This window comes from Oncorhynchus tshawytscha, unplaced genomic scaffold (assembly GCF_018296145.1).
Source record: "Oncorhynchus tshawytscha isolate Ot180627B unplaced genomic scaffold, Otsh_v2.0 Un_contig_1110_pilon_pilon, whole genome shotgun sequence".
In the NCBI taxonomy this organism is placed as follows: Eukaryota; Metazoa; Chordata; class Actinopteri; order Salmoniformes; family Salmonidae; genus Oncorhynchus; species Oncorhynchus tshawytscha.
The window spans coordinates 111,501-127,107 of NW_024609481.1; the positions used below are offsets into that span (position 1 = coordinate 111,501).

Below are 15,607 nucleotides of genomic sequence, written 5' to 3' on the forward strand. Positions count from 1 at the left end.
ATTATTGACTGTATGTTTGTTTTACTCCATGTGTAACTCTGTGTTGTTGTATGTGTCTAACTGCTTTGCTTTATCTTTGCCAGGTCGCAATTGTAAATGAGAACTTGTTCTCAACTTGCCTACCTGGTTTAAATAAAGGTGAAATTAAATTTTAAAAATGCAATATACTCCCGCACAGCAGGCGGCGCTAGTGCGCCACCGGGGTAGTTAGGAAGTTCCCGAAGTCACGTCGAAGAACAATACAATCAGCTGTTCGTTGATCGAATCCGCAAAAACAATCTAACCAAAGCTGTCATTGTCGACAGGGACAGGTGAGCTTTTGGCAGCTTTATTACAAATATTCAGTCATTTATATAGTTACATAAGGTTACGTGTGTTCCGTCATACATTTACTTCGAAAGGGAGAGCTGTCTGTCTGTCTGTCTTAAGAGTCCTTTAGTCCACATGAGGCCAGGATTTCAGATAAGCTGATAGCCACGTAGCCGAGATAGCAAGCTAAGTTAGCGATCAGCTGGTGCTAACTAATAGCATGCTATGATAAGAAAATACTTGTAATTGTTGTTGACAAACCTAAAGCTGGCTAGTAGCAGTAGCAAGTGCATTTGTGTAAAGAGAGTCTGTAGCTATCACTATAGTCATGATGCAAATGTCAAAAATACTGCTGATCCAGTGAGACAAGTTGATCCCGTCTTGACAAGTTGTCAGTGTGCTAACTAGCTAGCTAACTTCCCTATTGTTTTCTTTCTTAGGCAAAGACCAGTGAAATGTCATTCCTCTTTGATTGGCTCTACAGAGGCTTTAGTGGTGTGCTACAGTTTTTAGGTAATCTCTGATTTCACGTCAATGACTTCAAATGTATTATCAGTAGAGTGGGTGTAATGTATTATCAGCAGGGTGGGTATAATGTATTATCAGTAGAGTGGGTGTAATGTATTATCGGCAGGGTGGGTATAATGTATTATCGGCAGGGTGGGTGTAATGTATTATCAGCAGGGTGGGTATAATGTATTATCGGCAGGGTGGGTATAATGTATTATCGGCAGGGTGGGTGTAATGTATTATCGGCAGGGTGGGTATAATGTATTATCGGCAGGGTGGGTATAATGTATTATCGGCAGGGTGGGTATAATGTATTATCGGCAGGGTGGGTATAATGTATTATCGGCAGGGTGGGTGTAATGTATTATCGGCAGGGTGGGTATAATGTATTATCGGCAGGGTGGGTATAATGTATTATCGGCAGGGTGGGTATGTATTATCGGCAGGGTGGGTATAATGTATTATCGGCAGGGTGGGTATAATGTATTATCGGCAGGGTGGGTATAATGTATTATCAGTAGAGTGGGTGTAATGTATTATCGGCAGGGTGGGTATAATGTATTATCGGCAGGGTGGGTATAATGTATTATCGGCAGGGTGGGTATAATGTATTATCGGCAGGGTGGGTATAATGTATTATCGGCAGGGTGGGTATAATGTATTATCGGCAGGGTGGGTATAATGTATTATCGGCAGGGTGGGTATAATGTATTATCGGCAGGGTGGGTATAATGTATTATCGGCAGGGTGGGTATAATGTATTATCGGCAGGGTGGGTATAATGTATTATCGGCAGGGTGGGTATAATGTATTATCGGCAGGGTGGGTATAATGTATTATCGGCAGGGTGGGTATAATGTATTATCGGCAGGGTGGGTATAATGTATTATCGGCAGGGTGGGTATAATGTATTATCGGCAGGGTGGGTATAATGTATTATCGGCAGGGTGGGTGTAATGTATTATCGGCAGGGTGGGTATAATGTATTATCGGCAGGGTGGGTATAATGTATTATCGGCAGGGTGGGTATAATGTATTATCGGCAGGGTGGGTATAATGTATTATCGGCAGGGTGGGTATAATGTATTATCGGCAGGGTGGGTATAATGTATTATCGGCAGGGTGGGTATAATGTATTATCGGCAGGGTGGGTATAATGTATTATCGGCAGGGTGGGTATAATGTATTATCGGCAGGGTGGGTATAATGTATTATCGGCAGGGTGGGTATAATGTATTATCGGCAGGGTGGGTATAATGTATTATCGGCAGGGTGGGTATAATGTATTATCGGCAGGGTGGGTATAATGTATTATCGGCAGGGTGGGTGGTAATGTATTATCGGCAGGGTGGGTGGTAATGTATTATCGGCAGGGTGGGTGGTAATGTATTATCGGCAGGGTGGGTGGTAATGTATTATCGGCAGGGTGGGTGGTAATGTATTATCGGCAGGGTGGGTGTAATGTATTATCGGCAGGGTGTGGTAATGTATTATCGGCAGGGTGGGTATAATGTATTATCGGCAGGGTGGGTATAATGTATTATCGGCAGGGTGGGTATAATGTATTATCGGCAGGGTGGGTATAATGTATTATCGGCAGGGTGGGTATAATGTATTATCGGCAGGGTGGGTATAATGTATTATCGGCAGGGTGGGTATAATGTATTATCGGCAGGGTGGGTATAATGTATTATCGGCAGGGTGGGTATAATGTATTATCGGCAGGGTGGGTATAATGTATTATCGGCAGGGTGGGTATAATGTGTGTTACGTTCCACCTAGAATCTGTTCCAAAAAAACGTTGTAAATAACAAGGATGCCCACAAACAACGAATACCAAGTAGCATGATCAATTCACCTGGCTAACTAGCTGCCGAATTAGGCATCAACTCACCAGGTAGCTTATTCTTAATGTTTGTCCGTAGGCTACCAGAGTGAGGACAGACATTTTTCGGAATAAATGTGGTGAGTGAAAAACGTAACAAAATAGCCCATCCTCTCTACCCGGTATCTTATTCTGCCCCTATACAACTTTATATGCGTTGTTTGTGGGCATCCTTGTTATTTTACAAAGTTTTTGGAACAGATTCCTGTTGGAACGTTCCACACATTATACCCACCCTGATCAGTATAGTACTGCATGTCACAATGAGTGGTGGTGTGTTTTTACAACTCAAAAGTTGAATTAACTTGTCAATGTACTTTCCCAGGGTTGTACAAAAAATCTGGAAAGTTGGTTTTCCTGGGGTTGGATAATGCTGGTAAAACAACCCTTCTGCATATGCTGAAAGATGACCGACTTGGACAGCATGTGCCCACGTTGCATCCAAGTAGGCAGCATCATTTCAAAGTACTTTATTGTGTTGTTTTTAAGTCCCAATAACGGCAGTGAACACAATGTCAGTCGTTTTTAAATGTGTTTTGTTTCTCCCTGAAGCATCGGAAGAGTTGACGATAGCTGGAATGACATTCACCACGTTTGATCTGGGCGGCCACGTACAAGGTAAGACTTCGGCCTAACTAAGTTGGACACTGCGTCTTTCTAGGGTTTGGTCAGCATCTTGACACTTTACATTGTCTTTTTAGGGTTTGGTCAGCATCTTGACACATTACATTGTCTTTCTAGGGTTTGGTCAGCATCTTGACTCATTACATTGTCTTTCTAGGGTTTGGTCAGCATCTTGACTCATTACATTGTCTTTCTAGGGTTTGGTCAGCATCTTGACTCATTACATTGTCTTTCTAGGGTTTGGTCAGCATCTTGACTCATTACCATTGTCTTTCTAGGGTTTGGTCAGCATCTTGACTCATTACATTGTCTTTCTAGGGTTTGGTCAGCATCTTGACTCATTACATCATGTCTTTCTAGGGTTTTGTCAGCATCTGGACACATTACCTCATGTGCTACATCTTCTGTCTCTTTCACAGCTAGAAGAGTTTGGAAGAACTACCTGCCGGCTATCAATGGAGTTGTCTTTCTGGTTGACTGTGCCGACCTCGACCGCCTTACAGAATCCAAGATCGAACTTGATGTAAGTCACTTCCACTGCACACAATGAGCCTAATTTATCAACATTCATTGTGAAAAATGCATATACAAAACCCCTGCGTTGAGGCAGCCCAGTTGAGGCAGGTTACACCAGGACACACAACAAACATTCTCACTGTCTCATTACTCAACCTCTTTCCTGTGTGTGTGTGTGTGTTCAGGCCCTGTTAGCAGATGAGACCATCCTCTCTGTGCCTGTGCTGGTCCTGGGTAACAAGATAGACCGTCCTGAAGCCATCAGTGAAGGGGGACTGAGAGAGGCGTTCGTCCTCGATGGACAATGCACTGGAAAGGTAAGCATAGAGATAGATGTAGCCTATGGAATTTGTATCATCATTATTATTATTATTGTATCGTTAATATTATTATATTATCATTATCTTTTTTAAAGTCCATTTCAGATGAGTGTGTAACACAACTAACGTGTGTGTGTGTGTGTGTCTGAATGATGTGTGTGCGGTACAGTATTCACGTTCTTTAGATATGCTGTAGAAAATGTTATTGGTACTCCAGTCTATTTTCACCTCATTTAATCACCTGATTTTACTTAACAAAAGCCCCATCTCAATAGGTGGTCCAGGTACAGTTGCCCGTAGGAAGGTATTCAGACCACTCCACTTTTTCCCACACTTCTACACGTTACAGCCTTTCCTCATCAAGCTACACACAATAATGACAAAAGCAAAAACAGGTTTTTATAAATTTGGGCAAATTCATTCCAAATAAAAAATGAAAATATCACATTTTTACCTAAGTATTCAGACCCTTTACTCAGTACTTTGTTGAAGCAGAGATTATAGCCTCGAGTCTTATTGGGTATGACGCTACAAGCTTGGCACGCCTGTATTTGGGGAGTTTCTTCCATTCTTCTCTGCAGATCCTCTCGTCTTTGTCAGGTTGGATGGGGATCGTGGCTGCACAGCTATTTTCAGGTCTTTCCAAAAATGTTTGATCGGGTTCAAGTCTGGGCTCTGGCTGGGCCACTCAAGGACATTCAGAGACTTGTCCTGAAGCCACTCCTGCGTTGTCTTGGCTGTGTGCTTAGGGTCATTGACCTGTTGGAATGTGAATCTCCGCCCCAGTCTGAGCTCCTGAACAGGTTTTCATCAAGGATCTCTCTGTGCTTTGCTACGTTCATCTTTCCCTCGGTCCTGACTAGTCTCCCAGTCCCTGCCGCTGAATATCATCCCCACAGCATGATGCTGCCACCACCATGCTTCACTGTAGGGATGGTGCCAGGTTTTCCTCCAGACGTGACGCTTGGCATTCAATCTTGGTTTCATCAGACCAGAGAATCTTGTTTCTCATGGTCAGTCTCTTTAGGTTCCTTTTGGCAAACTCCAAGCGGGCTGTCATGTGCCTTTTACTGAGAAGTGGCTTCCTTCTGGCCACTCTACCATAAAGGCCTGTTTGGTGGAGTGCTGCAGAGATGGTTGTCCTTCTGGAAGGTTCTCCCATCTCCACAGAGGAACTCTGGAGCTCTGTCAGAGTGACCATTAGGTTCTTAGTCACCTCCCTGACCGAGGCCCTTCTCCCCTGATTGATCAGTTTTGCCGGGCGGCCAGCTCTAGGAAGAGTCTTGGTGGTTCCAAACTTCTTCCATTTACGAATGATGGATGCCACTGTGTTCTTGGGGACCTTCAATGCTGCAGACATGTTTTGGTACCCTTCCCCAGATCTGTGCCTCGACACAATCCTGTCTCGGAGCTCTACGGATAATTCCTTCGACCTTATGGCTTGTTTTTTTGCTCTGACATGCACTGTCAACTGTGGGACCTTTTATATAGACAGGTGTGTGTCTTTTTCCAAATCATGTCCAATCAATTGAATTTACCACAGGTGGACTCCAATCAAGTTGTAGAAACATCTCAAGGATGATCAATGGGAAACAGGATGCACCTGAGCTCAATTTCAAGTCTCATAACAAAGGGTCTGAATACTTATGGTAATAAGTTAATTAATTATTTTTATATAAATTTGCATAAATGTTTTATCTGTTGTTGCTTTATTATGCAGTGTTGTGTGTATTTTTTTATTTTATTTTTTATTTCACCTTTATTTAACCAGGTAGGCTAGTTGAGAACACCTTTATTTAACCAGGTAGGCTAGTTGAGAACACCTTTATTTAACCAGGTAGGCTAGTTGAGAACACCTTTATTTAACCAGGTAGGCTAGTTGAGAACACCTTTATTTAACCAGGTAGGCTAGTTGAGAACACCTTTATTTAACCAGGTAGGCTAGTTGAGAACACCTTTATTTAACCAGGTAGGCTAGTTGAGAACACCTTTATTTAACCAGGTAGGCTAGTTGAGAACACCTTTATTTAACCAGGTAGACAAGTTGAGAACACCTTTTATTTAACCAGGTAGACAAGTTGAGAACACCTTTATTTAACCAGGTAGGCTAGTTGAGAACAAGTTCTCATTTGCAATTGCGACCTGGCCAAGATAAAGCGTAGCAATTCGACACATACAACAACACAGAGTTACACATGGAATAAACACAACAGTAGAACAAAAGAAAACAAAAAGTCTATATACAGTGAGTGCAAATGAGGTAAGTTAAGGAAATAAATAGGCCATGGTGGCGAAGTAATTACAATATAGCAATTAAACACTGGAACGGTAGATCGGCAGAAGATGAATGTGCAGGTAGAGATAGATTGATGTGTAGATTGATGAGGAAAACAAATAATTGAATCCATTTTAGAATGAGGCTGTAACCTAACAATGTGGAAAAAGTCAAGGGGTCTGAATAGTTTCTGAATACACTGTATGGTAATACACTGTATTACGACCATGCTGGTCATTTATGAACATTTGAACATCTTGGCCATGTTCTGTTATAATCTCCACCCGGCACAGCCAGAAGAGGACTGGCCACCCCACATAGCCTGGTTCCTCTCTAGGTTTCTTCCTAGGTTTTGGCCTTTCTAGGGAGTTTTTCCTAGCCACCGTGCTTCTACACGTGCATTGCTTGCTGTTTGGGGGTTTAGGCTGGGTTTCTGTACAGCACTTTGAGATATCAGCTGATGTATGAAGGGCTATATAAATAAATGTTGATTTGATTTGGTATGGCACAAGACGGTAAAACATTCTTATTCTTTTTTTTTTACCTTAAGTGTGTGTACATTACTATATTTATACTTGGGATAATGTTTTTCAGCAGAAAAAAAGGTGAAGTTGCTGGAGTGGTCTTTATAACAGCTTGATCCTGTTGTTCTTCTCCAGGGTAACGTGTCGTTGAAGGATCTACAGGCACGACCTCTGGAGATTTTCATGTGCAGTGTCCTGAAGAAGCAGGGTTATGGAGATGGCTTCAGGTGGCTGGCACAATACATCGACTGACATCTAGGCAGCGCTTCTTTTACTAAACGGACTCCCATCTTTCTGGGGGGAATGAAGAAGATAAGCTATCAAATGAAATGGCCCATATCGTCCACCCCCCTCCCCTTCCCCCATGTGGAAAGATGTGAAGCTCCCAATAATCAGCTTTCTGATTGAGTACATCTGTCAATTTCAGCATTAATTGGTCCGTTTTAAAAGTTTCTATCTAGGCAAACTTTTAAAAGTGGTTCATGGTCACAAGATTCAAGATGGGTTTGCGTGTAATACTAATAAGTCCATTAGTTAAGTATAACGTCTACCCATTCACTGGCATGTAAATTAGAGTATCCGGTTCTACCCCAACAGATTTGATCATAGCTGCAATTCAAGCTACAGTATACGGCAGATGACCTGTACCAATGTAGAACCTTTATAAGGTATACTGTGAACTTTTAAAATTATTTCTGAAAAATGAAGGACCAAGTGGTTTTTTAAAATGAAATAGATTATAAATGATAAGGATATTTATGTGAATGGTGGCGGTACAAATGCTTGTACATAGCAGTCCTACCTAGAATAAGATGATCTTATCACTAAGAGGACATGAAAGAGAATAGATAGACTGAGCAGGAATATTCCAACAGACCCAAGTTCCAATCGCATCGAATAGAACGCCATCTAAAGTTTAGGGGCGGAGTCCATTTGACCTGATTCTGTTTCTATACATGGCGTGTATATCCCAAATGGCAGCATATTGACTATATAGTGCACTACTTCAGAGAACCCATACTTTCTATGCCCCCACCCCCTGGTCAAAAGTAGTGCACTAAATAGGGAATAGGGTGCCAACCCTGATCACAAGTAGAGCACTAAATAGGAAATAGGGTGCCAACCCTGATCAAAAGTAGTGCACTAAATAGGGAATAGGGTGCCAACCCTGATCAAAAGTAGTGCACTAAATAGGGAGTAGGGTTGACATTTGGTACGCGTCCCGGGGGTTTGAGATCAATTGTAATGGTCCACGCAGCTATTGCCTTCAATGCACTCAGCCAAAGACGTATGCAAACTATTTTGCAAGTGACTTTGGGATGTTTACATATAATAGACCTGGGGGGGGGGGAGGGGTTGTAGGAGTGATGTAATGTTTGTCCTACTACAGTTTAATGAATGAATGGCTATAGTGCCATGATATGCAGGTACGTTGTAACAGGCCAGAACAAGAGACCGCCATTGCCATCATTCCATGGTATGCAGCAATAAAGCGGAATGACCATCAGTGGCCACTGCAATGCTAATCTTAACAAAAAAAGGCTATGCTACTCTACTAACACAGCTCTGGCAGAGGTTTCGTTGGAAAAATATAGATAATGGTCCCTTTTTCAATCAAGTCTGGTTTAAAAACACATATATTGGTCCCTTTTTCAATCAAGTCTGGTTTAAAAACACATATATTGGTCCTTTTTCAATCAAGTCTGGTTTAAAAATAGATATTTGGGCCCTATTCGATCAAGGCTGGTTTAAAAATAGATATTTGGGCCCTATTCGATCAAGGCTGGTTTAAAAAATAAATCCCACTTGCGTGCTTTGAGTGACGTACTACTCAAGGAAACACCAGATAGCCTGGGCACCAGTTTGAATAGGGCTCTTGGTCCATGCCCTTTCCTGTTCGCAGCCCTGGGTCGTGTTCATTAGGCACCAAACGGATGAAAATGGACTGAAATGGCACTCGGACAATGGAAACACTCATTTTCGTTTTCAGCTGCAAAATGTTTTAAAATGTTTTCCGTTGCAGGCCCTAAAATGAACACGTCCCAGATATTTCTAGTAGAGGTCGACTGATTATGATTTTTCAATGCCGATACCGATTATTGGAGGACCAAAAAAAGCCGAAACCGATTTAATCGGCCGATTTGTATTTATTTATTTGTAGTAATGACAATTACAACAATACTGAATGAACACTTATTTTAACTTAATATAATACACCAATAAAATCAATTTAGCCTCAACTAAATTATGAAACATGTTCAATTTGGTTTAAATAATGCAAAAACAAAGTGTTGGAGAAGAAAGTAAAAGTGCAATATGTGCCATGTAAGAAAGCTAACGTTTAAGTTCCTTGCTCAGAACATGAGAACATATGAAAGCTGGTGGTTCCTTTTAACAAGACTCTTCAATATTCCCAGGTAAGACATTTTAGGTTGTAGTTTTTATAGGAATTATAGGACTATTTCCCTCTATACCATTTGTATTTCATTAACCTTTGACGATTGGATGTTCTTATAGGCACTTTAGCATTGCCAGTGTAACAGTATAGCTTCCGTCCCTCTCCTCGCTCCTCCCTGGGCTCGAACCAGCAACACATCGACAACAGCCACCCTCGAAGCAGCGTTACCTATGCAGAGCAAGGGGAACAACTACTAGAAGTCTCAGAGCGAGTGACGTTTGAAACGCTATTAGCGCGCGCTAACTAGCTAGCCATTTCACATCGGTTACACCAGCCTCATCTCGGGAGTTGATAGGCTTGAAGTCATAAACAGCGCAATGCTTGACGCACAACGAAGAGCTGCTGGCAAAACGCACAAGTATGCTGTTTGAATGAATGTTTACGCGCCTGCTTCTGCCTATCACCACTCAGTCAGATACTTAGATACATGTATGCTTGTATGCTCAGTCAGATTATATGCAACGCAGGACACGCTAGATATCTAGTAATATCATCAACCATGTGTAGTTAACTAGTGATTATGATTGTTTTTTACAAGATAAGTTTAATGCTAGCTAGCAACTTACCCTGGCTTACTGCATTCGCGTAACAGGCAGTCTCCTTGTGGAGGCAGGTCGTTATTGCGTTGGACTAGTCAACTGTAAGGTTGCAAGATTGGATCCCCGAGCTGACAGGTGAAAATCTGTCGTTCTGCCCCTGAACAAGGCAGTTAACCCACCGTTTCTAGGCCGTCATTGAAAATAAGAATGTGTTCTTAACTGACTTGCCTAGTTAAATAAAGGTATAATTTTTTTATTTTATTTTTTAAATCGGCAAATCGGCGCCCAAAAATACCGATTTTCATAACAATCTGAAACTTGAAATCGTCCCTAATTAATCGGTCGACCTCTAATTTCTAGGCCTACTAGTAAATCTTCTTTGTCATTCTAAGCCTCTGTCATTTGCAACATTTTTTATTATCTTGATGTCAATTTAATTTGAATCTGAAATGGCCATCACTGACATATTTTAGTTGATTATTATTTATTATCAGAATGAACTAATGGGAACCGGTACTTCCAGCCACGTAGGCTAATACTGCCTTATAGTTTAAATAGAGGGGAATGTTTCGGCAGTCTGATTCAGCCTTTTGATGATCTACTTGTCACATTTCCTGTCTGCTGTGTAGGTCATTTATTGAAATGATTTATAATGTCCATGATGTGAAGTATTGGCTTTGTGATTCAGACAAATCTATGGTTGAAATGCTGCGGGTACTTCTTGACTATCAGTACAATGATATGAGAGTACGTCTGTAGCTCTGAATCTCTGGGAATAACAGCCTTTATATCAGCCAGCCTTGGGCTCAGTTCCATTTCAATTCAGGAACTAAAACTGATATTGACATTTATTCTCAAAGCTTTTTAATGAGGAACAATGTAATTGGAGTTTCAGTTTCCTACCTGAATTTAAATGAAACTGACCCCCAACGCTGTATATCAGTATTTAACTATTGACTACCATTAACTTCTCTGTATTCATTGTACATAATGTAAAATGGAGATGGTCTCTTTCTTTGTACAATTCATTATCCTGGAGCTGACAAAACACGCAGGTTTGTAATCCCAAATAACACCCTATTACCTACATAGTGCACTACTTTTGACCAAAGCCCTATTTGACCCTGGTCCAATGTAGTGCACTATATAACGTATAGGTTGCCATTTGGCACATAGACATTATTACTGGATGTACTTATGATAACTCAGATCATTTTAACAGTAGAAAACAAAGGGGGAGTCTATATAAATTCCATAAATATTTTTTAACACTGGAATGATAAATGGTCAGATGGTCATGTACAGGTAGAGATATGTTTTAAAAACAGTTGGGGATGAGGTAGGTGAAAATTGCTATTTACCAATAGATTAAATTGCAAATGCTAGATAAAACATCCACACTTCTAATCTACATGTGATAATAAAGTATGTTTGAGATGAGCAGTATTTGCAAATACTGTATAACTGCAGGGCCATTAACCAAGCATACAGGTCGCAGTGGTGGGTGGTATAACTTTAGTGACATGGCACTGTATAACTAAATCCAGTTTGCTGATAATCTTGGAAGCCATTTTGTAGATGACATAGTCGAGGATCGGAAGGATAGTCAGTTTTACTAGGGCAACTTCGTGAGTGAAGTGCACTCTTGATTTGATTTTCGATTGGAGATGTTTGATATGAGTCTGGAAGGAGAGTTTGCAGTCTAGCCAGACACCTAGGTACTTATAGATGTCCACATATTCCTTTGATGCTATCGGGCATGCGGGTGCAGGCAGCGATCGGTTGAAAAGCATGCATTTGGTTTTACTAGCGTTTAAGAGCAGTTGGCAGGCCACGGAAGGAGTGTTGTATGGCATTGAAGCTTGTTTGGAGGTTGATAGCACAGTGTCCAATAGACCCGAAAGTATATAGAATGGTGTCGTCTGCATGAGGTGGATCAGGGAATCGCCCGCAGCAAGAGCAACCATTGATATATACAGAGAAAAGAGTCGGCCCGAGTGAACCCTGTGGCACCCCCATAGAGACTGCCAGAGGACCCATGCCCTCCGATTTCACACTGAACTCTGTCTGCAAAGTAATTGGGAACCAGGCAAGGCAGTCATAAAGGCAAGGCTACTGAGTCTGCCATTTGGTGGGATGTCACGGCTGCACAACTGGTGGCAAATGGCACTTTGAGCCTGTGCACAGGCGTACATTATGGTCATCTGCTTCGAAGACCAGCAGGTGGATATAGGTGTAACAGTTTTCAGGGTGTCTCGCCCCTTTGAAGAACAGGGGATGACTGCGGCAGCTTTCAATCCTTGGGGATCTCACAGTGGTTGAACAGGCTGGCTCTGCGACAATGGCGGCGGAAACCAGAAATAGGGGGTCCAGATTGTCAAGCCCAGCTGATTTGTACGGGTCCAGGTTTTGCAGCTCTCAGAACATCTGCTATCTGGATTTGGGTAAAGGAGAACCTGGAGAGGCTTAAGGAGCTGCCGGGGGGCAGAGCTGATGTAGTGCACTATATAACGTATAGATTACTGGATGTACTTATGATAACTCAGATCATTTTAACGTGAGAAATTCCATAAATATTTTTAACAATCATTCCTCACGTGTCATGTTTTGTTGTAAGGCTGTAGATTAAATTGCAAATGCTACACATCCACACTTCTAATCTACATGTGATAATAAAGTATGTTTGAGATGAGCAGTATTTGCAAATACTGTATAACTGCACCATTAACTCTAAATATAATCTTCGGTACAGGGTTGTTATCATGCAACTTCCAAAGAGTGCATCATAGCATATCTCTACCCTCTCCTTTAGGTTTTATATCAGAGTATTGTTGGTGATGTAGCTCACGCTCCTTTATGTTTATATCAGAGCATGAGTCCCAAATGGCACCCTATTCTTTATAAAGTGAACCCTATTGACCCTGGTCAAAAGTAGTGGACCATAAAGGCAATAGGGTGGCCATTTGGGATGCAGACAAAGGTGGCAAATGGCACTTTGAGCCTGTAGGCGTACATTATTGATCTGCTTCCAGAGTGGTGTTCTCTTCTGCCTGTCGCGCCACAAGGACAACAGTGGTGTCCTCTTCTGCCTGTCGCGCCACAAGGACAACAGTGGCTCAGCATCTGCCGTATGGTCGAGACCACTGAGCTAGGGTCGGGACCACTGAGCTATGGTCGAGATTATGACCTATGGCCGGGACCACTGAGCTATGGTCGGGACCACTGAGCTATGGTCGAGATTATGACCTATGGCCGGGACCACTGAGCTATAGTCGGGACCACTGAGCTAGGAGTCGGGACCACTGAGCTATGGTCGAGATTATGACCTATGGCCGGGACCACTGAGCTATGGTCGGGACCACTGAGCTATGGTCGAGATTATGACCTATGGCCGGGACCACTGAGCTATGGTCGGGACCACTGAGCTGAGATTATGACCTATGGTCGGGACCACTGAGCTATGGTCGGGACCACTGAGCTATGGGACCACTGAGCTAGGGTTGAGCTAGGGTCGGGACCACTGAGCTAGGGTCGGGACCACTAGCTAGGGTCGGGACCACTTAGCTAGGGTCGGGACCACTGAGCTATGGTCGGGACCACTGAGCTATGGTCGGGACCACTGAGCTATGGTCGGGACCACTGAGCTATGGTCGGGACCACTGAGCTATGGTCGGGACCACTGAGCTATGGTCGGGACCACTGAGCTAGGGTCGGGACCACTGAGCTAGGGTCGGGACCACTGAGCTAGGGTCGGGACCACTGAGCTAGGGTCGGGACCACTGAGCTAGGGTCTGGACCACTGACCTATGGTCTGGACCGCTGGCTAGGGTCGGGACCGCTGACCTATGGTCTGGACCGCTGTGCTAGGGTCGGGACCGCTGAGCTAGGGTCGGGACCGCTGAGCTAGGGTCGGGACCGCTGAGCTAGGGTCGGGACCGCTGAGCTAGGGTCGGGACCGCTGAGCTAGGGTCAATACTGTTGAGAGTGCAGTTTCATTTCCTGACGTCGGGAGGCAGTTTAGGACCAATGAAATGAAAACCTGTCTCCATGTTCAGCTCTGACATAAACGTCCATTTTAGGTGACAGGGACTTGGCAATAAAGGATCCTATAATTGTCCATGCATGTTGGCTTTGTTTTTAAACCATCCATTGTCAGTCATTTTGTGGATCACATACAAGTACACATCACTATATTTCTAACAATTCAACAGAAGTCACGTCAGAAAGGATTGAGATTTTACCTCCCAAATCTTACAAAAATTGCAGGAGAGTTGCTATTTGTAAAGTAGTACTGAAAATGCAAGAGTTTTTTTGGGGGGGCCCAATGCCTTTAATAGTAAAGTGCTCAGCCTAGGAGAAGTACATTCATGTTCACTATAACGTGCGATATACTAAAAACAACTGAAGTGATGGAATAATAATGGCAACAATATACTCGTAGAAAACAATCTAACGGTGAGATTTCAAGTATACACACAGAACTTCAAGTAGCATACACATTGTTTTTATAAACACCAAAATAAAGACTGAGAATAGACCATCGACTGACACATTCTTTGAAGTGATTTACAGAGTTCCCATAGGATAAGGTAGTGTCTGCATCCCAAATGGAATACTATTCCCTATATAGTACACTACTTTGGACCAGAGAGTCTGTATGAGCCCTGGATAGAAAGTAGTGCACTATATAGGGCATAGGGGGCCATTTGGGATGTTACCCTTGGTGGTGTAGGTTGATGGGACAAGTAATATACATTCTACAAGTTTTGAGTTGAAATAACACAATAAGTAACAAAGTTCCCATAGCAGTTTCATAAGAGATATTAGTAGTTATTGTGTCTATGTTAATCGATATATATATATATATATAGTATTTTAAAGGTTTATAGACCGCCGAGAGCCGTGTACATCAGTTATACCTTTTAGCAATAAAGTAGCACAAAAGCCTTCCTTGTATAACAAGCCTGTTTCCCAGTCCTGTATTCACCCACATAATGCACGAAACACGTTCATTTTCACAAACGATCCAATGAGCAACGTTACTTTGACGGACATCCGCGTCAAAATCGAACCGAGAAATATGCTTCGTTAAGAAACGTTTCAGAGAAAAATAATTAATTTCTCTCAGTAGTGGAATCACCCTCTAAAAGAGAGGCTTGCATCCCAAGTGGCTCCCTAATCCCTGTATAGTGCACGACTTTAGACCAGAGCTTTATGGGCCCTGATTAAAAAGCTGTACACTATAAAGGGAACAGTGTTCCATTTGGGATATAACCAGAGTAGTCTAGTCTCGTTGTCCTGCTTCATAGATCATAGCTACAGGATTTATATACGCAGCAACTCTGATTTTGACAACATAACCAGGTAAATATTGAACCCTTTTCCACTGTCTCAGGTCTCAATCCGTTCCATTTTAGCAGATCTGCGATTTCAATATTCAAGCAATTGTTCACAATGGAACATAAATATATGATACTAGATGCATTTCTGACAGTAACATTTGATGGCCAGATTATCAGACGATAGTTCTCTATGGTGTCGCTAGAGAGCGAAACAGAACGATCTCTTGCTTTACAAAACAGAAAAGAATGAAGCAATAATGCACATATTTAAGACAAAAACGAGCAATCTCACCCCTGTACCCCCC

At 42.4% G+C, this 15,607-nt stretch overlaps 1 protein-coding gene and 1 long non-coding RNA gene across 2 annotated transcripts; both read left to right on the forward strand.

Moving 5' to 3' along the window:
* Positions 1-206: 206 nt before the first annotated feature.
* On the forward strand, positions 207-8,828 carry sar1aa (secretion associated, Ras related GTPase 1Aa). Its single transcript, XM_042315484.1, has 7 exons — positions 207-311; positions 750-822; positions 3,030-3,149; positions 3,257-3,322; positions 3,748-3,851; positions 4,030-4,161; positions 7,099-8,828. Exons 2-7 carry the CDS (start codon positions 765-767, stop codon positions 7,213-7,215), a joined length of 597 nt encoding a protein of 198 aa, XP_042171418.1. The 5' UTR covers positions 207-311; positions 750-764; the 3' UTR covers positions 7,216-8,828.
* A 1,361-nt stretch (positions 8,829-10,189) lies between these two features.
* On the forward strand, positions 10,190-12,549 carry LOC121844950. The gene is made up of 2 exons (XR_006082239.1): positions 10,190-11,117; positions 12,479-12,549. It is a non-coding gene; the product is annotated as an uncharacterized LOC121844950 (long non-coding RNA).
* The last annotated feature ends 3,058 nt before the right edge of the window (positions 12,550-15,607 follow it).